The sequence below is a fragment of the Dermacentor albipictus genome, chromosome 1 (assembly GCF_038994185.2).
Source record: "Dermacentor albipictus isolate Rhodes 1998 colony chromosome 1, USDA_Dalb.pri_finalv2, whole genome shotgun sequence".
Classification (NCBI taxonomy): domain Eukaryota; kingdom Metazoa; phylum Arthropoda; class Arachnida; order Ixodida; family Ixodidae; genus Dermacentor; species Dermacentor albipictus.
The window spans coordinates 465,116,485-465,138,885 of NC_091821.1; the positions used below are offsets into that span (position 1 = coordinate 465,116,485).

Here is a 22,401-nt window from a genome sequence, read left to right on the forward strand (position 1 = left end):
GAGGGTTGTCCTGGCAAGGTGAGAAGAGAAAGTAAGAGGGCGAGAATGACGGCCTTTTCTTGTTGAAGGAATAATGTGGTATTCGCTAGGATCGTAAGGAATTAACTGCATATTAATGAGTAAAGGAATTTCAGTGGCCGTATTTTTCAGGTTGTTTAAGGGTGTGAAATTCATTAGTCTGGAATAACTCGGATACAGACACTTCACGGCTGTATTTGAAAAAAAAAATAAACGAATGGCTATTTTGTATATCCTCACAAGGAAATTAGTGCTAGTTTTATTTAAAATTGATCCGAAATAACATAAGCGTATTCTTCTATGGGTCAAATAAAGCTGGGAGAAGCAAATGATTTAGTTTCAGGGGCTATATCTTTCATGTTATGGCGTAGTAGACACGGTTTCCTAAAAGCAGCAGAATCAGTGTTGCAATATAATGATTGTGTTGCTTTCTAAGCAACAAAATCCCAATAGAGAAATGCGTCGAGCAGGGAGACACGATCTCTCGAATCCTACCTACAGCGTGTTTACAGGAGGTATTCACAGACCTGGATTTGGAAGAATTGGGGATAGGAGTTAATGAAGAATAGCTTAGTAACTTGCGACTCGCTCATGATATTGCCTTGCTTAGTAACTCAGGGGACCAATTGCAATGCATGCTCACTGACCTGGAGAGGCAAAGCAGAAGGGTGGTTCTAAAAATTATTCTGCAGAAAACTAACTAATGTTTAACAGTCTCGAAAGAGAACAACAGCTTACGATAGGTAGCGAGGCACTCGAAGTGGTAAGAGAATACATATACTTAGGACAGGTAGTGACCGCGGATCCATATCATGAGACTGAAATAATCACAAGAATAAGAATGGGCTGGGGTGCGTTTGCAGGCATTCTCAGACCATGAACAGGAGGTGGCCATTATCCCTCAAGGGAAAAGTGTATAATAGCTGTGTCTTACATGTACTCACGTACGCGGCAGAAAGCTGGAGGCTTACGAAAAGGGTTCTACTTAAATTGAGGACGACGCAACAAGCTATGGAAAGAAGAATGATGGGTGTAACGTAAAGGGATAAGAAAAGAGCAGATTGGGTGAGGGAACAAACGCGAGTTAATGACATCTTAGTTGAAATCAAGAAAAAGAAATGGAGATGGGCAGGACATGTAATGAGGATGGAAGATAACCGATTGTCATTAAGGGTTACAGACTGGATTCCAAGGGAAGGGAAGCGTAACAGGGGGCGGCAGAAAGTTAGGTGGGCGGATGAGATTAAGAAGTTTGCAGGGACAACATGGCCACAATTAATACATGACCGGGGTAGTTGGAGAAGTATGGGAGAGGCCTTTGCCCTGCAGTGGGCGTAACCAAGCGGATGATAATCATGATGACTACGATGATGATGATGATGATGAGGATGAGGATGAGGATGATGGTGGTGGTGAATATAATAATTCCACATTAGATTGGTAATAATTCTATTTCCGAGATACTTGTATCCGTTGACTTCCCTCATGGGGTCTAGGATAAAGGAGCCAGAAAACTTCAGTGGTGTATTTTGTTAGTTGTACTATAGGAGCACAGACTTATCAGACTCTAGTTTCATCCCCGTTTCGTTGCTCTACTCAAGAATATATTGTTCAAGGCTAAATTCAGTGCTATTCCATTATTAATAGTTTTAATGTCGTTAAAAATGATACAGTTGTCGGCAAACACGCGAAAATTTCAAGGAGCATCCACTACGACAGCTTTGTCACTAAAGCATATAAGGAAATGTAGTGGGCCAAGCACACTATACCTCGAGGAACACCAGGGGCCACCGGCGTAGGATCACAGTGTTGGCCATCGATTGCTGCGTGCTGGTTGCAACCCGTTAAGTAGGCAGGAACACGGAATATTTGACGTTTGGCGCATCCTAGGCGCCCTAATCAAAAATAGTGGCGTCTACGTGAACATTCAAAATCGAATTTGAACTGCCCGTTATGGTGACGTTCAGTACACGCGGCCCGCTCCGCCGTAGCCTTCGCAGGGAGAGGCATTGAAGAAGGAGCGGCATCACAACGATGGGGTTCAAATGGATTCTCTGACTGCCAATACCTGTGCTTTTACTGAACGCACTGAAGTACTCTTTGCTGAAAATCATTTCTGAAAGTGCCTGTTTTACCTTCAAATGCAGTTCTCGACTGCGATAAAAAATTTTTCAAGCCAGCTTTAAAAGCTTTTTTTCTATTTCTCTTCGCCTGAGTTTTTCTTTTTCTAGGTTCGCCCCGGGTAAAGCCACGCGGGGTCTTCCGGGGTTCGTAAAAGGAACTGTGTTCGCGTTTTGCCCTTTACCAGTGCGCAATATATTTAAATTACGGGATTATCTCTTGGTTAAATGTTTGTCTTTACATTTTGCCTTCCAGAGCTCCATCATCGACATGGACGTGGCACGAAGTTCCACAGCACAACTTGGCAACTCTTTAGCATTATCCATGACCTTGATGGCAAGGCGGTGCCCCAAGAATACCATGGTGAACTACATGAGCAAGAGCGCTTGCACCGAAATACCCCTAAACGTTACGCACGTGAGTCTGCTTTCCACGGCTGCGCGTTATCTCACTTCACATAAGCCCCATTTCCAGACCTGCTTCTGGTGGGGTGGAATAGTAGGTATGTTTAACTGATCAGTAGCAAGACACTAATTCGTGGTAGACTCGGAGCTGTTCAATAGGGAAGACTGAGATGACGTCACTTTTCATTTCGCTTTTTTCAGCATTATATATACCTGGCTTTTAAAACGGTATAAATATCGCTTTTATTGTGATAAGCGTGAATAGTGAACCTTGCTTTTCCTTGCTACTTTTTCATATTTTATAATTACTGCTAATATTTTCAATGAACTACTGCTTTTGCCTCTGTACAGAAAAAAAACTTCCAGTCTAAAAGGAAGCTAAACGTTTTCATATGTTGTATTCCGCATGGCGGTGGTTGCTTCTTTGCTCGGAAGCCAGCTCACTCGATCGCACATACAAGGACAATAAGGAGACTTCCGTCACCGCTTGGTATTAGTGTGCGTGTGGTCTGAGGGAAAAATATGACTATGCTGCATTTCTGTTAGTCTACGATGCCTAAACAATCATTGAGGATAACACTGTTGCGCCTGTTGTGTGTGCAAGTAAAAAAAATGCACAGTTTAGCCGTGAGGGCAGAGCATCAACTGCGATAGCAAATTATTAGACAACTCTACGAAGTAAGGACAGCATCTTTATCGGCCATGTGAACGTGTAAACATCCGCTTACTAATTAAGTTATCATGCATGGTGCCACGCGCGCACACGCAAACACGAACACATCTCGCTCGATCACGACGGACAGCCATTGTCAGAACGCTGGCTTGAGGAAGAGCTGCAGAAGCGACGAGCGAATTGCCTTTCGTGCTGCGTTTCGCTTCAACGAGAACTAACCGGCAAGAACACTGCGCACACGAAGTCATCCGCCATCGGCGCGACTACACTCCTTACCCATCCCATATCGCTTTCAAGGTGGGGCCCGCGCTCAGCCGCGCCCTACGCAGCTGCCGCCGTAGTAGAACGCTTCCCTGCTGCATTGCGTGCAATGGCAGAAGGCTCCCTTCTTTCTAGCCTTTGTCCCTTGAGCACGCGAGATCAATCCGTCGTTTTTCCCGGCTCAGCCTTGCATGTTTTTCGCTCACAGCCGCAGCATTTGGCGCGTGGCCTCGATGTTATCGCACTTGGACGTTATACGGAACACCACGTCGACACCGACGCCGATTGCGGAAATGCGCCTGGGGTGTCTAGGTAATTGGTATAGCAATAGAACATGCGTTAACTCGTGTCGCTTATGCGGAATATTCTAATCAACAGTAGTGCCCTATTCCACATCAATTTAACAAGGAAATATTGGCAGCACGGAACTGACCAAGCATGTCAAGGTGAAGTTGAGTAGAGTTCAACATATACCTGGATGAGCCAACCTCTCTTCATCCTAAGAACTGCAATGTTATGTGAATTCATGGCCAACTTTCTGCCAACGTTTGCAAGTATACCATTGGTGGTCCAGTTCATGAACTAGTGACTACATTAAAACCTAGAGCAACAAAATTTTGGTCTGCGTAGAAAAGTTACTTTCCGGTAGCATAAAATTGTAGAGCTACATTCTTGCCAAATTCAACGATTGAAATACTAGATAATTTGGCACGAAAGTCTCGAACATTAAGGTAGACGTTTTTTATACCAAAGTGAAAAATAAAAAAAGAAGCCACCACTACCACCCATCGAAATTGACGTATGGCTCGCAACACGTTACTCCTTGGCGTAACATTCGTGATATGGCACCGCCCGCGGCTACCTGAGGTGTGTTGAACAAGCTCTGAAGCGAGTTGCAAGCACTTTCGTCCCATATCCTGTAACCACCAGGCGCACAGATCGTCTGTCGAGGTGCTATTCAAAGGCTGGTAATTGGAAAATTTGACAAAAGCCAGGCCTGCAGCGCAGCGAAGGTTGCTTCATTTATGTGTTCCAGTAATTGGTTACTAATTTAAACAGTGGTACCTTTCACTGCTGCTGATATTTAACGATAACCTCCCTTGGCAGTCACACGATAAATATTTATTTTAAATTTAAATGCGTGCTTTTATTTTCTGTTGAGGAAAGGGGGGGCAGGGGGGCGGGGCACGAGGTGATAGGGGGCAGCTACGTTTAACTTTTCAGTCGCCTATTCTTCTCTGAAAGTAAATATTCATAAACAATTTGCGCGTTCCAAGCTATAATATGGTTACGCTAAAGCGGGAACAATGACGGAAGACTGGGAGGAAGAAGTGCGTTCGCCTTTCGAGCGGCTGGGTGTCGACGGGGCAGCCCTTCTCGCCTTTTCATCAGTTCACCTTTAAATAAAAGCATTCCACCGTAACAGTATGCACGTGCAGTGAGTGATCTAATCATTCAGAAATCGAGCTACTTCCGTCTCATGCCATCGTGGTCTTGCCATGGTCGCGATTCTTTCGTTGAGATGCTTAGCATGTGCGGGATGAAGCGCCAGGCCTGTATGTTGACCGAGGGGTGCGTGTACAGTGAAAATGTGCTCGACTGCGCCATGCTGTCTCCATTCGCTAATGGCGGCTAAGAAAGAGCGCTCTTTACAATCACCAACGAAAGTTTCACTTACACAGATTCCCACAGTGCGCGGCATCCGCAGATTTTTTTCATTCATATCATCTCGTCTCGAACATCGTATTAAAGTGTTTGTTCCTCGGTTGTTAAGCAAACCAACACTTTCGCTCTTTCATTCCTTGAATGTGCAATGACGGGAAATACTTGCCCGCCACCATTGTCTCTTTTACAGATCCTAAGAGGTTTAGGAATGTGGCTAAGCCACAGGTGCCGTCTCGGCGTTTGTATTTGCAGTAGTTGGTGCACCCGGTCCCATGTGTAAAATTCAACGGGCCTGAGAGTACCTAAAAAAACAAATATTAAAACACTTTTCTTTTTACTGGGAGATCTTACTGTGACTGGTTGCGGTAGAGAATGTGCAGTACAGCACGTTTGCTTCATTATTTACAGATATTCGAACTGGCACCGAATGCTTTCCAAATGCTGTCATAGGCTAAAAAACCATAAAAACGGTAACTCTAGCAATCAACTAATGTGTAGAACTAGTACTATAAACAAGCGTCTGCTCAATAGTACTTTTAACATTGAGAACAAAACGAATAAAGAAGAACCCTTACACTTAGAATCACCCAACTTAAATTACCGCGCACTGTTACGAGTGATGCTTCTATTTCTCTCTGCTTGCACAGAGCAGCGTGTTATCGCTATTATTACTCGAGATTTCTCTTACTACAATAAATGTCAGTATGCATTCAAGCGATGGTGGCATGTACTGTACCTTTTCCACTCGGCGTCTGTTCGTTGCTGGCGGTGTAAGTTTGGCCATCGTTCTGCGTCGTATCCCTGCTAAAAAAGAAACTGACATCTACCCGACAGTAGCCCGAATGGGTTTTCCAGAAACAAAGCTTCGCATTTAACCGCTATATGTAAAGCGCGAGGAAGTCAAGACGGACAGCTGAATGACGCACACAGTGCTGCTCGTTCCAGCCGTCCTCACGCTGTACCCATAGTCACGATCCCCACACAAGCCCAACTTTCCGCGAACTGAGACGAACTGATCGCCGATGAAGGCTTAATCATTGAGAACTCGAAACACAGGACACAGGATAACTTCCTCCTCCTTGCGTGCTTCCGCAGAACTGATTTCCCAAGTCCTATGTTCCTTTGCAAAAAGTTGTTGAATTACTAGGGCTCGCTGCGAGGGCACTACAACATCTTTTGTTAGCTCGGACGGCAGAGTGGATGCCTTGGAAAACCGCTCGTTATCTTTTCGATCCTTGGATCAACTGCGATGCTTTCGGCTCGACAAAACGCGTATGGGCTTCTATGTAGATTTTTGCTATTTTGATGCTCATCAAAAATTTTCACAATAAATTCTGCACATTGCGCATTTCCGCGGAACTAATTTGCCAAATCTATAAGCAATCGAAGAGCCGCAGGGCAGCGCTTACATGGACTGCTGCAAAAGGAAGAGAAAATCTTCCAATTTCACACAACGTATGCTTTTTGCAGATCTGCACCATATATCCGGGCTACTTACAGGGAGCGCAACATTCAGTCATGACGAGGCGTTACGCCAGAGGCGGCCAGATCACAAACGACGTGTTCTTCGAATTGGAGAACACCTTTTCCGCAAAAGTAAGTTAGCCTAAGGAAATATTGTGATTGGGCCGGGTACAGCGACCGGGTACAAATGTCATCACTGTCAGGGACAGGAGCATGGGTGGTCAACGTGACTCGAAGAAGAAGCGTACGTAACTGAGGGAGCAGAGGCGGGACATAGGCATGGTTGAAAGATGGGTCAGGTGACGTCACTAGCGTTTGCCTAAAAGTGTTCCAGCAACCGTGTTGGCCCTCATAATTCTCAAGCCACAGTTTCGCCGTAATATTAAGAAAACGTTGACGAACATGAATGTCAGGTCCCAGTAAATTTCAGCGCTCACCCTGTTCATACTGAGTAGCCAGTCCTCGATCCCGATGTCACCAGTCTGACTGAACGTTCCGGGTCTCGAGGGTGCGACAGCACAATCGAGGATGTACGCGGCATTGAAGCAGATGTCGGCCTTATGCCATGGGGATGAGGCCCTAGCTACGACCAATTTGCGGCCCCGTGGTGTGGCCAGAGTGGCCAGTAACTCCACCAAAGTGTGACGCGGCACCAAATAAGTCAAAAAAAGGTGCCGTTTATATACAAAGTATTTACAAATTGAGGTAATGAAGATTGCCGAAAAGGAAACGCCCAACTGCCTGGCGATTGTCGCCTTCTTCATTTACTTCAGGAAAGTGGTTTATACCAATCTACTCAGATACCATCGTTGAAACATATTTATACAGAGGCAGCATAATTCATCTAAAATGATCGCATGCACTTCCCGCTGTTGCTTTCTTCAGCTACCTAAAATTTGCGGTGTGCTCAGGTCCTTCCATTGTTTAGCTCCCATAGTGAGAATAAATTTAGAAATATTTTTGTTCTTGAATGAAGCCACCCAAAATGGCTCAATATCTAACCATAAGCGGTAATATCCGAAAAAATAACTTAAAGATCCAAAGTCGCTGATTAATTTTGGGTGTAAGCATCACAGTTATACGGGACCGTGAGGACTGTTAAGGAATCATTAAGACTGTGATTAACTTTATTAAGTTTTTCGACTTTGATGCTGCCTGTACCGACATTCTAAATGAGCTGATGCAAGAATAAAGTGGATATTGGCAGTTGAACATCGTGCTTTCGAGCAAGAATTATCCCGGAAATTTGCTGTGAACTGCTTCAATATGCCGCGCCTACTCAACGTGTGTGCCAAATAGAAATCGGTGATTTGCCCTTCAAGCGCGTCATCGTGTATGCAATGAGATACTGGCGCGATGACAGACGATATTTATAAGGTAAACACGAGTTGGGTGTTAGCGGTATCTTTCCTGTGACTTAGCCCTTCCGGGTAAGGTTCTGTTGTGTACAAATAAGACGACTACATACCGGGTAAAATGCGAACATAAGAATTAGTTTATTGCGTGACCGAATTCTCTGCAGAAGTGCATTTCGTTTTGAGCAGCACGGAATCATTAACCGCCAATCTAAGTTCTAATCAAGAATGTTAATATCTGTCCTTCCACGCGTGAGGCCTTCTCACGGCTTCACCATCTTCTACTTCGTCTGCGCAAGTTACGGCAATACACATTTGTTTCAGATAGAAATGTTCTTCTTAAGGCTAGGTTTATACAACGACATGCACGATAGACAATAAATTTCCCGAAAAACGAATGTCGCACTTTGCTTCTAAGTCGAAGTTTTGGTAGCGATAGTAAAATAGTTGCCAATTACGCGAAAATTGCTAGGCTATATACCTCATAAATTGCAGCAAATTATCTTGCTAACTGAACAATCACGGAGCCAGGCACCCTCACAAATGAACATATCTCACTCGATAACCTCAAGCAGTCGCTGTTCTAACAGTGGTGTGACGAGCAGTACCATCGGCGGATAGCCAATGTTTTGTGCTGCAGCGCAATTTAAACTTGCAACTGCGTCGCGTCTACGAAACTCTGGTGGCGCGACCTCCAACACTAAGTGCCCAGCACGTAAGCGCGCACGAAGCCACCAGGAATCTCGACATGCCCTTATACCGGCACCCGTTGCAGGTGACCTCCAATGTAGGCCGCGCGGACGGCCTACACGCTCAGTTGTGCGGTTTGTACGTGCTTACACGGGTGGGCTGGAACAGAATCCTTGGAAGGAGAGCCCACCCTCTCCACCCAAGGCTGAGCGATGAGCTAGCCTTTGCAGTACCATCGATATATTCCCAGCACCGTCTATGTCCATTCTTTTGTCCCTGTTTATTAGGTTTGCGGTCAAGCTGTAAATATCCATTTGCGCACATTGTCCCTGCTCACAACCTCTGCAATAGCTGCAAGAACTCTGCCATAGTTGATCATTAAAATTTGGCAACATATTTATTTTACCATCGAAAGTGCCATATCAAAAACTCAAAGGTTTGTGAGAACTACTTTTGCAACGAATTTTTTTTTTCTTGCGCAGTATCTTAACTTACGGCGTTTCGTGATGAACGCGCCCCGTAAATCGGCAGAGCCTTTGTATCGGCAACTGAAGTCCGAGCGCTGACCACCAGCCACCTACCACGAAAACGGTCGAAAAATCCAAAGGAAGCTATTTCCTTGAAATTTATTTTGCTAGAATGTAATTTATTTTGTGTGGTTTATTTATACGCAGTTGTTTGTAGTGTTCTGTCTTCGGCTGCTTTGCCGTCTTTCGTGCTCCATTTGTGCTACAGATGAGGTAGCACAGAAAGGCGTAGTCGTTGTGTAGCAAATAGTGGTGGCTGTGCGGGGGATAAGCGTGAAAAAATAAAAAAAAAACAGGATTGCTAGATTTCTATAGTGCTTTGCGCCATAAGTGCCCCTTCCAGACAGTTGCACCTTGATTTAGAAAGGAGCCATTAATAGTCGGTGTCCTTTGTGGTCCCATCTCCAATTACTGACCGACGTGAATGCCTGTCGACACATATGCCTGTCGAAACCTGGCCTATTTCACAAGCCAAACAAGAGAAAGACAGTGCCCATATATGGCACCTCTCTAGTGGGTTCCGGGAACCGTTGTTGAATGTGGCACCTCCATGTGGTGACTTAACGGCGCTCATCAACAGACAACGGGCTGATGATTTTTCGTTTCCTCCGTTACAGGGAGGTTTCACTGTTTGCTGATGACAATATGTAACCCGTCGCACGAGTAGAAGGATCCATTCTTAGTGACAGGTCGATAATGTCGAAAAATCGATTCGATGGCGCATGCACACAAAGGAAACGTGTATGCATGCGCCATCGAATCGTTTTTTTTTCCCCTGTAGCTTCAATATCCTTCCTTATCCTCTGTATTCATGTTGCCTCCTCGCCTCACTGTGGCTCTTTCTCGTAGTGCAATTTTTCGCCCTACTAAGGTAGCTACTTTTGTTCGTGAACAATTGCAGAGGCACGAGGTGTGTCACTCAGAGAGGGAGGAAACAGCGATGGCGACAGCGTACATTGTTTAGAGCTCCAGGCAGATGCGCCTCCTAATTACAATTCGAACGACTTGTTTTCGCTCAGGTCTGTCGTCTTCAACGCCCCATCTTGGAATTTTGGCTGTTCATAGGCGACAATGGCGTGCGGTGCTCGTTGTGGAGCACCTGGGGTTGCTTTTCTCGGCACAAGTTGCACCTGCAAGGACACAATTATCTGACGCACAGACGCGGCGAAGGGCAAGTGCGTCACGGTGTTTTGGCAGGAGCACTTTCTTCACTAATTACTTTTCGTTGACTTTATACAGAAACCCTAATAAGGTTAAGGCGAGCACGCCCTCAAACTATCTTGAAAGTATTTGAACGTTCCGTTCTTTCCAAGCGGAGCAAGCGTGCTACACGACTTCCGCGCCCTTTTCCGCATTATTTTTCACTTCATTTGCTTGTCTGATTCGTTCCTGGATTGTTTTCTGAAAATAAAAATACGAGGGCCGTTTTCTTTTTTCAACCTCCGATCGCTCCGTGCAGGTGCTACGCGGGCAGCAGAAAGCGAACATGCGCTGTAGGCAACTGCGCAGCTCTCGCACTACACACTCCGCCATTGTTGACATTCAGGCGTCAGTCGGCATTGTGCTACAGCTACGTAAACATGGCTGCCATTATTGTTGCTCCCGCCAAGTGTGAATTGCGAAGTGTTATTCGTTTTCTACAGGCTGAAGGCCATGGTGCTGCAGAAATCCATCGGAGAATGAGTCGAGTGTATGGGGAAAACTTCATGAGTGATGGTGTTGTGCGTGAATGGTGTCGAAATGTTAAAGATGGACGTAATGATGTGCATGATGAAGGGGGCCAAGGACGCAAATCTGTCGTTTCAAATGACCTGGTTCAACGAGTTGACAGAATGGTTAAAGAAAACCGCAGATTCACCATTACTGCTTTATCTACGGAATTTCCAGAAGTTTCAAGGTCCGTTTTGTACTCTGTTGTTACTGAACGGTTGCGTTACAAAAAACTTTGTGCACGTTGAGTCCCAAAAATGTTGACGGATGGCCACAAAACTCGACGAATGGCGTCAGTTTTGGAGTTCCTTGAGCGTTATCAGGATGAAGGAGACAACCTTTTGAAATCAATCGTGACTGGGGATGAAACCTGGATTCAATACGACCCACCGGAAACAAAACGACAATCACAATAATCGAAGCATTCAAATTCACCAAACAAACCAAAGAAATTCAAAAAAACCTTCAACAACAGAAAGACCATGGCTACAGTGTTTTGGGATCAACAAGGTGTGTTGCTTGTGGAGTTTATGGAGCCCGGAACCACACTCACTGCAGCTGTTTATTGTGAAACTTTACGACGTTTGCGTAGAGCCATTCAGAACAAACGAAGAAGAAAGCTGACCGCTGGAGTTGTTCTGATCCATGACAATGCCCATCCACACACTGCTGGAGCAACTCAACGGCTTCTCGAACAATTTGGATGGGACGTTTTCGATCATCCGCCATACAGTCCAGACTTAGCACCCTGTGACTTTCATCTTTTTCCTGGACTGAAGACGTGGCTTGGTGGGAAGCGCTTTCAAACCAATGGCGACCTTCAAACCAACGTCAAGGACTACTTGAATTCATTGGCGGCAACTTTTTTTGAAGAGGGTATTGCAAAGCTTGTCCACAGATATGACAAATGCCTCAATCTCTTCGGTGATTATATCGAAAAGTAACCGTAACTGTACTAATCTTTTGGTAATAAAATTATTGTTTTAGATGAACTTGTCTTTTATTTATCACCTATCGGAGGTTGAAAAAAAACGGCCCTCGTATATCAGCGTGTGGAGCGGTGTTGTTGAGCAATCACTTTCGGAAATGCTTTCACTACCGCGAGATTTCGCGAGAATAGCGCCGGACGCGTCCGCGTGTGCTAGCCGCAGCGTTCCTGGCGCTTTTAGTACATTTGGCACAGCTCCAGAACGCTGTGGGGTGTGATCGCGCACACACCTCCCTTTCCCTTCTTTCGGTTTGTCTCCTACGTCACAAAGTCAGCCGTCGACAAGATTTGTGAGAACCTGCGGGAGAGCACAGTGATCGAGCTGAGCGCCGGAAGTTTGCGTCGCCAATTTCGGCTTCGACTGGGGACGATATATTAAGTGCAGAATGCTTGCAATGCCTTAATAATTAGACACGTAATATGAGAAAATGTCTTACTGTTGCAACATATATGTTGAATTCCAATGGCGGAGTCGGAGCATGTTTTTCTGCTCGTTTCGGAGCAAGTTTGTTCCAATGGCAGAGTGAGGGCGGGAGTAAGGTGTTCCAATGAGAGAGTCAGGGGATTCAGAGCGGGAGCCAGTCCGTGGAGCAGGAAAAAATGCTCCGCCGAAATCGGCGGAGTGGACCGGAACTCTGCGTGGCGTATTTCCTTTACCACGTTTGTCTGCTGGGAGGCGCCACCGGTCACGACTCGCGAGGAAGCAAAAGCTGCTGCATGCTTGGCGAGATATCCATTCCGCCTTTTAAAAAAAGCAACAGGTGAACGGCGCTGAAGAGACAAGTGACCGGTGCGGCGGTGCTGGGAGCAAACAGCGGAACGAAATGACAACACGCAAGGTATTCTGGGTAACTCGGTGATAGAGCTTCCGCTTCCGCCTTGCTCCGGCGGCGCAGGTTCTGTTCCACTCGCGAATGTGGAGGCGTTGCTCTGCGCCAGAGTCGAGTGCTCGCTCGCGGAGTCTGTCGGCTGCTCCAACTCCGCCATTGCAATTCAACAATTATCTACGCCGCAAAAGCCATGCGAGAGAAGAAAATAATTTGAGCGGCAGATATTTTGTTTTAGTCCGCTAGGTGGTACGTACACGCTAAAGCGAATTGGCGGGAGCGTGCAGTTTAATCGGCGATCGTATCGCTTTGTTCCGATCGCTTGCTATTCACCGTAATGTCCTCGCACAAGAACGTGAGACTTAGCCCGCACGTTTGATCACACCAATGCGAAGTTTTTTGCGTCTTCATGGAAGGACATCCATTCGTCGTGAGGGCATCGTGCGTACCGAGTCCAGAGATTACGGTGTAGTAAATGTGGCAGTAGTTGAACGACCTCGCCGCCCTGTGGAACGCGGTTGGCCCAGTCACAAAGACTGCCGAGCAATGGCGCGTGTTTTGGTGGGAGGAGATTTTTTTCTCCCGACAAGATGCAGCCGCAGCTTGCGCAAGTCAAAGGTGAGTGCGAGGAGCATGGTTCTGTTGCTCGCGATGTTTACAACGCTGTTTGTAATTGCAGCGGCACAGGTGGAGGCCCCCTGCCCGGCCTTCGTGGCCGTATCCTGCGGTTGGTCGGCACTTCCACAGTGATGGCCGTGTGTGCGCCCTTCTTTCAGCCGCTCGACGAGGTATAAGCTGTTCATAAACACCGCAAAACAGGGCGACGCACCAGCATCTTTCTTTGTTGCTATTGTGTCGTGTATACTGCGTCGCATAGGCAGTATCGTACCGCAGTCACGCGGGGCGCTTTCAATGGGAAGAGATAAATTTTATCCGGATCTAAAGCGCCCGCGGGACACCGGTATGACAGTTTTTCTTTCTTATGTGTGCATGTGTGCGCTGGTGGCCTGCAAAAAGCGAATGACTGCTAGAACTTCATTAATTTATTTTGTGTTGTCATAAGGCTTAGAGTTGCATATGGGGAGCAGCACATTAGACGAACTTTTAAAAACTGCTTCTTGGTGTCGCGCACATAAAGCAGCCCGCCGTGGCGGTGACCGTGGCAACCGAGTCGGTGGGCACTACAGCTGGGACGAGTGGTCTTTTAAGTGAAAGTAAGCTTCTTCCCTGTTACCTCACCTTTTGTGCAAACTGTTTCATCTACGCGGAGCGCGATCTACTTCTGCTCATACCTCTGAGTGAATGCACCCTTCACTAACAATGTAGGAGCACTGCAGCCAGATGGCCCTCCAGAGCCAGTGCTCCACAGCACAACCAAGTGCTGGCACCAGCCCTGTGAGAACCAGTGAGTGAAAAGGAAAATCCTGAAATACCAGAGATATAAAAAAAATGTGGGGTTTTACGTGCCAAAACCACTTTCTGATTATGAGGCACGCCGTAGTGGAGGACTCCGGAAATTTTGAACACCTGGGGTTCTTTAACGTGCACCTAAATCTAAGCACACAGGTGTTTTCGCATTTCGCCCCCACCGAAATGCGGCCGCCGTGGCCCGGATTCGATCCCGCGACCTCGTGCTCAGGAGCCCAACACCATAGCCACTGAGCAACCATGGCGGGTACCAGCGATTTAATGCTCTGGACGTAACATAGCTGTGTGTTCAGTTCATTATAAATTGTTAATTTTTTTTCCAGACTAGCCACACCGAGTACAACGTCGGCCTCGCGCACCCCGTCGCGTCTCGCACCGGGAGGCCCTGGTCCAATGTTTGGCCGAAGATTATTCTCGGAGTGTGGGACAATATGAAGAAACAAACGAAGTGCGTATGTCTTTGCTTATAGCGTGGAGCAAAAAAGACTTACAGTAGACCGCTGTAATTATTTTTAGGAATTTTGTCAACGGGGCAGAGGTACACAAACTCATGCGCATGGCTAACACAAGTTTGAACAGCTGAACTGAAAAAGGCAGATGAGTAGGGGAGACAGACGAGAAGGTAGCTGCACATTAGGTACATGAATAATTAGATACGGACACTTGCCATTACTCATATAATCTAACAGCTTCATACACAGTCACCACTGCCACTAGTAGTTCTGCAAACAGGCAATGACAGAGTGAACTAGAAAACAAGGAAACTTGCTATCAGTCACGCAATAACAGCTTAAGGCATTCCAATTTCCACTAAACCTGTTTCTTTTGAGCAGTTGCACAAATATGGCAAGTTGCCTGTAATTAAATCGCACGCTTTAATCTACTGCTGTATATGAGTTACTCGTTTGAAACCTTGGCCTAACACTTGCAAGTATCAACTACAGAAATTTGATCGCACATGGTGGTTATGATATTTCTCTCCATTTGCATAGAAAATAACGTGGAAAACATTGCTCCTAAGGCAGCAGGGCAAATTGTGTGGTGTATGTAAAACACACATACAATGCTCTGGACCATTTGCATTCATAACTAATTGGAAAGGATGTAGCTAACACACACTGTAAATTTAGTCTGCAGATTCATAAAGTTTGCTTTATTTCATCAAAATATGAACACTATTTTATGCTTAGTTCATTGAGAACACTGGATAAAACAAACACGAACCGCAACAAACTATCGAAAACCAGATAAAGAGGGTTTGCGAATGGTTTCCAATGCTTGTAATAAAGGCAGGAACACGGAAGCTGTGCAACGAAATACGCTCACGGTTGTGCCTATTTCCATCAAACTTTAAGTGTGTAACTTGTTCTAGAATTTTGGGAAACATTACGCATAATGGCAGTATGACAGCTCGCAGTGTCTGAATAACTCTGTTTTTACAATGTCCGCAACGTGCTTCTCACTCACAAAAAAAAAAATGCGAGCAGTGCGCTTAGCATTTTTTTCTGCAGTGATGCCTTCATGATTCGCTGATTCACAAGCCCTAATTCATTGCTATGTCATGCATGAACTTCCTAGCCACGTGATAGCTTAAAAAATACAAGTGGTATTGATATTTGTTTGTGGAAGCACATGGAAAGCAACCATAAAAACCATGTGCCGTGACATAGCCAGTTCAGAATGTAGACAGACACAACAACAATATATATAGAAATGGGTGTCCTTGTATGCTTCCCTGTCATCTCTTTGTACTAAAATTGAAAGTGTCTTTCATGAACATGTGGTAATATGAACGAGTTGCGTACAGTTGAGCGCGTTTATAACCATATGTTTAAGACCTCCAAAATCATTCGTTATACAGGTCACTTCGTTGTAAAGCTCGCACACAGGCACCTCACGCTAGAATTCGAACAGAATTATTCCTTAATTGTACAGGTCACTTTGATGTAGAGGTGCTTGTCCGACTGTGCCGGAGGGGGTGCTTATGTTATGATTTTTTTCAAGCTTCTTTGCAGTGTTCGTCAGACCGTAGCCCAGCTGGCTGCAGCGATTGAGCGGGTCGTGGCTGCTGTCGAGAAGCGTGCTGACCAAGCGGCTGAGGCACTGCGGCCAATGGGCCAGCTTCCGCAGCTACTGGCCCAGCTTATGCAGGAGGCAGTGGCTGCAAGAAGGCAGAAGTCGATTTCAACTGCTGTATATTTTGTGGCATTTTACTATTTAATTATTCGACATGTACACTAGAAGTTTTATAATGTTTTATGTACTTATTATTTACATTTAGTATAATTACTTTTGCTGATCTCATTCTGTTCATTTAAAAAAAAAGATATTTTTACTTAACTGTAAATTTTTAGATGTCGCTCCAAGACACTAGAAATAAAACAACAGTTACCTTATTTCAATTATGTGCACATGAAATTGCGTAATATTGCTATAAACTTTTAATTTCTTCCTAATGCAAATATCATTAATATGTTTAAGGTGTTTCAGTAAAAATGAGTTAGATGTCAGTCATACTAGTGTTCGCTCTTTCTCTACTTTGTGTTGCGCATTGAGGTCAAATTTTTTTTTCACAAGGTTCCACATCCAGCGTGTACTTAAAATCACTAGATGGCTGCTTTCGAAGTATGCTAGGTGTGACATATAGTGAAGCTCACTCTTGAATGGAAATCATTATTTGGTGCCTGAAGCGGGTTGTGCAGCTAGCAGCTGATGCCATGTACGCGCAGAAAAACACTGCCTTTGTCATATTGTTTTCAACTACTTCATATAATGTCTGCCATTTATATAAAAGTACAGAGGGCTAGTCAGGCATGTGTTATGTTTTTTTTTTCCATTGCATGCTTATCACTTCTGGCTAGCCACATACGCTCCTGTTGCAATATCTTTTGCTACTTTCCCATGTAATTTTATATAGGCCAAGCTGCAGATATAAAGTGCATTACTGCGCTTCATATTGAAGAGTAGTTTAAGCTGCTGTGGTATGTGATGTACACACCTTCCTGCAGGATTCCGGCTATAGCAGCACAACTGTATGGGCTTTAATGAGGCTTATCAGCATATCCACGTATGTGGTATTAGTCCAGCTCATTGTGACCTATTTGATAACTGTTACTATTTCAGAAATGTTGTACGTGGAATGTACGTGAATGCGGCCTATTTAGTGGCAGACCTTTATATGTTATTTCTTTTTTCTGGATGATGCGACCAAGTTTACTTAAGTGAAACCATGAAGTACATTAAAGTACCAACATTTCCTTCAGCTCCATGGTTTCCTGCTGTTACTCCATGCTGGCTGAAAATACTAAATAAACAATGTACCCGTTGCAGCGTCAAACCAAATGTTCTTCTGAAGTTTCAACCTATCTACCCAGCCGTCTGCAAGGATGCACAAAATGGTCAAACAGCACGACATGTCTTGGTGAAATCTTTTGTTTTCATTATTACCTGGTATAACAGTGTGTTGTTGTTTTGTATTTTGTGTTTGTACTTGTTTAAGAATAAAATTACAAAAAAACCCGGAGAAGAGATGCAGCAGCAGAAGCGCTCAGGTGCTTGTGCTGTTCTTTGTATTCTCCATGAATTTTCATTCCCATCGCAAACCAACTTGCACAGAAACCCTTATTTAGGCTCTCTCTTTTACTGTTCCTAAACGTTTTATTGGTGTAACACATCCTGTGAAAATCCGCGATATCTTTCAATACCGGTGCCACATGGCCACCATCGATCGTGATCGATTAAATCCGGTTCAAAATTCTTAACTGCAATAACCTCCCTCCCGCAGCATGGGCAAACGAGTCAATCTTGACCGAGAAATTTAATTCCAAACGGGCTCGAAGACGATCGATAGTGGGTTACGTGACATCCGTATTGTACACACTACGACGACGTTACATGAAACCGGTAAGGTACGAAAACAAAAAAGCGTGCAGTAAATGGCCGATCGGGATTACTTATCTTGGTGGTATACCAGGCATAGAAGCCTTTTCTCAAAATGAAGCCCGCATTCTCGCCCGGACAGTCCTTCAGGCTGTTTGATGGCTATGAGCGTCCCATCGACAAAGGCCACTATACTGGGAATGTGGCCGCGATCCGCAAAGGCCGCCTTTGCGCTAGCCTTGCTGGTCGGTGTTATCGGGAATCTCACCCAGCCTTGTTGCCAGTCCGTTACGGTTATTGCCTCCGCAACCGCGTGAATGCTCTCGCTCACAGATGCCTGCCCATGGATAAGAATACTACGCTGCCGATGGATCTTTGGAAGCTCCCTGTCGCGAAGAAACGGAGAGCACAAAGCAACTTGTCTTGCATCATGATGCCACCGGTCCGAAGGCCACCGATGCCGTCCTCCCGTTTTTCGCACAGCCACCGCACAGTGTTCTTTGGGAGTCTGAAGTGCCTGCTAAACTCTGTCAACTCGTCAAATGGATCCCGAAAGATGCATCGCCGAGGCGCTGGAGAGGCTCCAAAAGCGCGACAATACGATCTGCCATCGTGGCTCAGGAACGCCAAACCCTGAACGTGATTCCGTGAGCACAACGTGAAACGGCGAGCATTCTCGTCAAAGGAGCTTATATCATTCGGCAATTAAAAAAAATGAACACTATTTATGTTTATCACAGCGCAGGCTCAACATTTACTTTCACTGATTATAATTGTTTTTAATAATTAACATCGCTAACGTTCTGCGAACCCGCCGTGGTTGCTCAGTGGCCATGGTGTTAGGCTGCTGAGCACGAGGTCGCGGGATCGTATCCCGGCCACGGCGGCCGCATTTCGATGGGGGCGAAACGCGAACACACCCCTGTACTTAGATTTAGGTGCACGTTAAAGAACCCCAGGGGGTCCAAATTTCCGGAGTCCCCCACTACGGCGTGCCTCATAATCAGAAAGTTGTTTTGGCACGTAAAACCCCATATAAAAAATAAAAAAAACGTTCTGCGACGGCAGGTCGCGTTTTAATCTCGAAAAACGGGACCCCCGCCACAGCCACACATGTTCGGCGAGCGACGTCATTACGAGCAGATGACAAGCGCATTGCCTGCTACCAACGCTGCTGTAGTAACGGCCATTCATTCTTCGAAACCATTCCACGCTAGCAGACGATTCCACTCGGTTTTCAAATGATTGACAGGAGCATGACGTAGACGCATTTTGTGGTCCCGCCCCGGAGCAATGGCGGCCGTGACGAACGCGCGCGCGCGAACGAATCACGGGAGGGCACCCAAGCGAACGGAAAAGGCTGTTTGCGCGATCGCAGCGCCTGCAGACGCCGAACGCATCCGGTGCTAGTCACGTGTAATCTCGCGAAAGGGGAAGCATTTCCAAAAGTTTCAAGAATACCGCTTTAGGTTTCAAGCTCTTCCAGTTTAGACACCACCATTAGTATAAACTACGGTCCTGTCCATGAGGTTTCCAACTTCGGTGAATCGCCAGGCGGGTGCCGGCAATTCAGCGGTTCGATTTAGCGCTTACCACGGATGAAAAGGATGGTGTATTTATACAAGGTGCAAAACTCTAGAAAGCTTTCATTAGACAGGCAGTCATGCCGTTTCTTTTTTGACGCAGTGTGCGTGAACCGCCATGTTCCAAGAAAACGCTTCCTATAGCATGGGCCGATATGATGCCGTAGTGATTACTTCTCCCTCATTAGTTTTCTTTTTCTTGCAGGTATACCTCATAATGAAGCAGTTGCAACAGGCGGGAATATCGCCGAAGGCGTTCATCCTCGAACGCTACGATTTGGAACCACAGAAGGAATTACGCTTCTTCGACGTCAGACGAGGCAGAGACGCGAAGTGTGAAGCCACGCCTTTCGGCTACTCCAGGAAAATGAAAGAAGAACTGACAAAGTTTTAACACCGAAACCAGCAACGCCGCAATGCGCTGACTGCACTTTGCCTGCCTTTTCAAGCACTCACGTACTCATATAGGAACGTTTTGCCCTAACTGATATTTCTTCAGGCAAAACTTAAATGGCGCCTGACAGGTTAACTTTGCTTAATTGTTAATAAACCACTGGCTCCTAAATGGCTAAAACGAGTAATACCGCGAATCAGGGCCCGAACTCGCGAAAATCTTTTACCTCGAATTTTTTGTAAAACCTAATTACAATCATTAATGACGATGGATTTGTTAAAAGAAAAGGCAGTCAGCCAATAGCAAAGAACACTTACGAGCGAAAAGCTTTGGGAACTATATATATGACTATGGTGTCACGTGATGCTATCGTGTTTGACATTTTAAGAGGCAACATACGCGCATCTAAAAAAGAATAAAGAAAATTCAATGTAATTTTCGATAAAAGATCTTTCATACTTTCTTTTTGAGGTTGTGATGTCTATTATGAAGCTGTGAGTTTTATTTAGCAAAGTAAGGACCTGATATATAGTGTGTTGCCGCCGATAAATAGTTCGATTTTTTGGCGCTTTTCTAAGATAGGTGCGGGAAAGATACGCAAAACCCCGAGAACCTAGCAAGCGAAAATTCCCGCTACGTTTCATATACTGAACAATTTAAAATATTATACTTCATTGGCTTTTAACACATGGTATTTTTAAAAAATGGGTTTGTCCGCAGCTCCTCCAATGGACCATAATAGTTTTCAAAAATTCTCAGCACGCTTTTTTGTAAAACAAGGAGTTTAATATAATTAGTGAACGTTGTTGTTGCCCACACAAGGGCGCACTAAAGAAGCCGATAGTAGGGAATATTGTAGAGCGTTTAAGCCACAGCGTTATTAACGCACCTAATTCGCACAGATTCCTTCACGCAGTTGACCTATCCTTATTAAACCTGAAAAAAGCAGCTTCGGCGCTAGGAAGACTGAATAGTCAGTTCAGCTACACCATAATTTATGGCAATACACACGGTTTAATTTTTTTCAGCTCTGCCCCGTGCGGTACTATTTGTGGAACGCTCTCCCAGACAACATCGCTTGGCAATTGAAACATAATGCATTTCGTAATCTTCTAATCGATCAGCAGGTCATTTCAACCGTAAGATGCGTCTTGCCCGCTTCTTTTTTCTTTCCTGCATTACTGCAGAAGCTATTAAAAGAATTTGAATGATCCTAATCTGTTATTTTTTACTGTATTTCATATTATATTTGCTAATATCGTATAATTGTTCCATACTGCTGCAGACAAAGCGTTTATATTGTTACAATGTAATTGTGCTTACTGTTTTTATTGTTATTGCTCTTGGTATTGCATTTGCTAATATCGTAATAATGTTCCATACTCCTGCGTTGCATGAATATTCTTTTTGCTGTAGTGATGCTTTTTTGCTTCCTAATTCTTTACTAACATGTTAACGTATTTCCCCCCTTACACAATGCCTTCCCGAAGGCCTGTAAGGTACTTGTATATAAATAAAAATAAAATTCCTACATGCATCCAATGCTTCAATTTATTTCGGCCATTAACTTATTAACTTTACCATGTGTTCATTCCAAGATATGTCTTGCTGGAGCCACGTTCCCTGGAATTTTTGAGTCGTAACCTGTTTTAATACGTTCCCTTGGTAGAAAATGCTTATACTGAAATTTCGTGGCTTGCCCACAGGAGAAAATAGCACGTATTTTGTCTTATTGACTTCCAGGCAAACTTGTTCAGTTTCAACCAGGAAGACAACTGGTTCAGAAAATGATTCACATTTCCTTCAAAATCAGCAAGCGAAGCACCCGCAAAAAATATACTTGTGTCGTCTGCGTACATTACTAGTTTGGGACAATCTGGGATACGGCATAGTGTGGTATTGACCGAGGGTGGAAGTCACACTCCAGCCGTCCCGATGTAAAAAAAGCCTTTTATTTAACATATACAACCAATATATATAATGACGAACACAAGCGCCCCCTGGGGAATAAAGCACTGAAATGAATAACGAAACTGAATATAACACATGGGTCATCTATAAACATATTAAGCGCATTTTATAAAGACGAGGGGACCCAGTACGGAACCCTGTGGAGCGCTTTGCTTGAACTTACGCGGATGACTCGTTATTGATTACCGCGTACTGGTACCGACTGGTTTAGTAGCTTTGCAACAAGCTGTGCTCAATGTCTCGTATACTAGATATGCTCAGTTTACCTAAAAGAACGTTATTACACAGGATGTCAAACGCTTTGTGTAGGTGAATAAGGAGCCCAACTGTCTATAATTTTTTCTCAGAATGATCTATAATGTGTTCTTTTATTTCAACAAATGTTAGCTCGACGGATTTCCGTTTTCTTTCTTTTTTTTGAAAGCCAAATTGTACATCATTTA

General features: G+C 44.9%; 1 protein-coding gene across 1 annotated transcript in view; it reads left to right on the forward strand.

Annotated features, from left to right (window-relative positions):
- Window positions 1–20,158, forward strand: part of LOC135905632 (uncharacterized) — an 86,076-nt gene extending 65,918 nt beyond the window's left edge. The window contains exons 14-16 of the mRNA XM_065436591.1: window positions 2,395–2,556; window positions 6,613–6,738; window positions 19,799–20,158. Of these exons, the coding sequence (XP_065292663.1) occupies window positions 2,395–2,556; window positions 6,613–6,738; window positions 19,799–19,987 (477 nt within the window). The 3' untranslated portion in view covers window positions 19,988–20,158. The remainder of the gene's footprint in view (window positions 1–2,394; window positions 2,557–6,612; window positions 6,739–19,798) is intronic.
- Window positions 20,159–22,401: the final 2,243 nt, after the last annotated feature.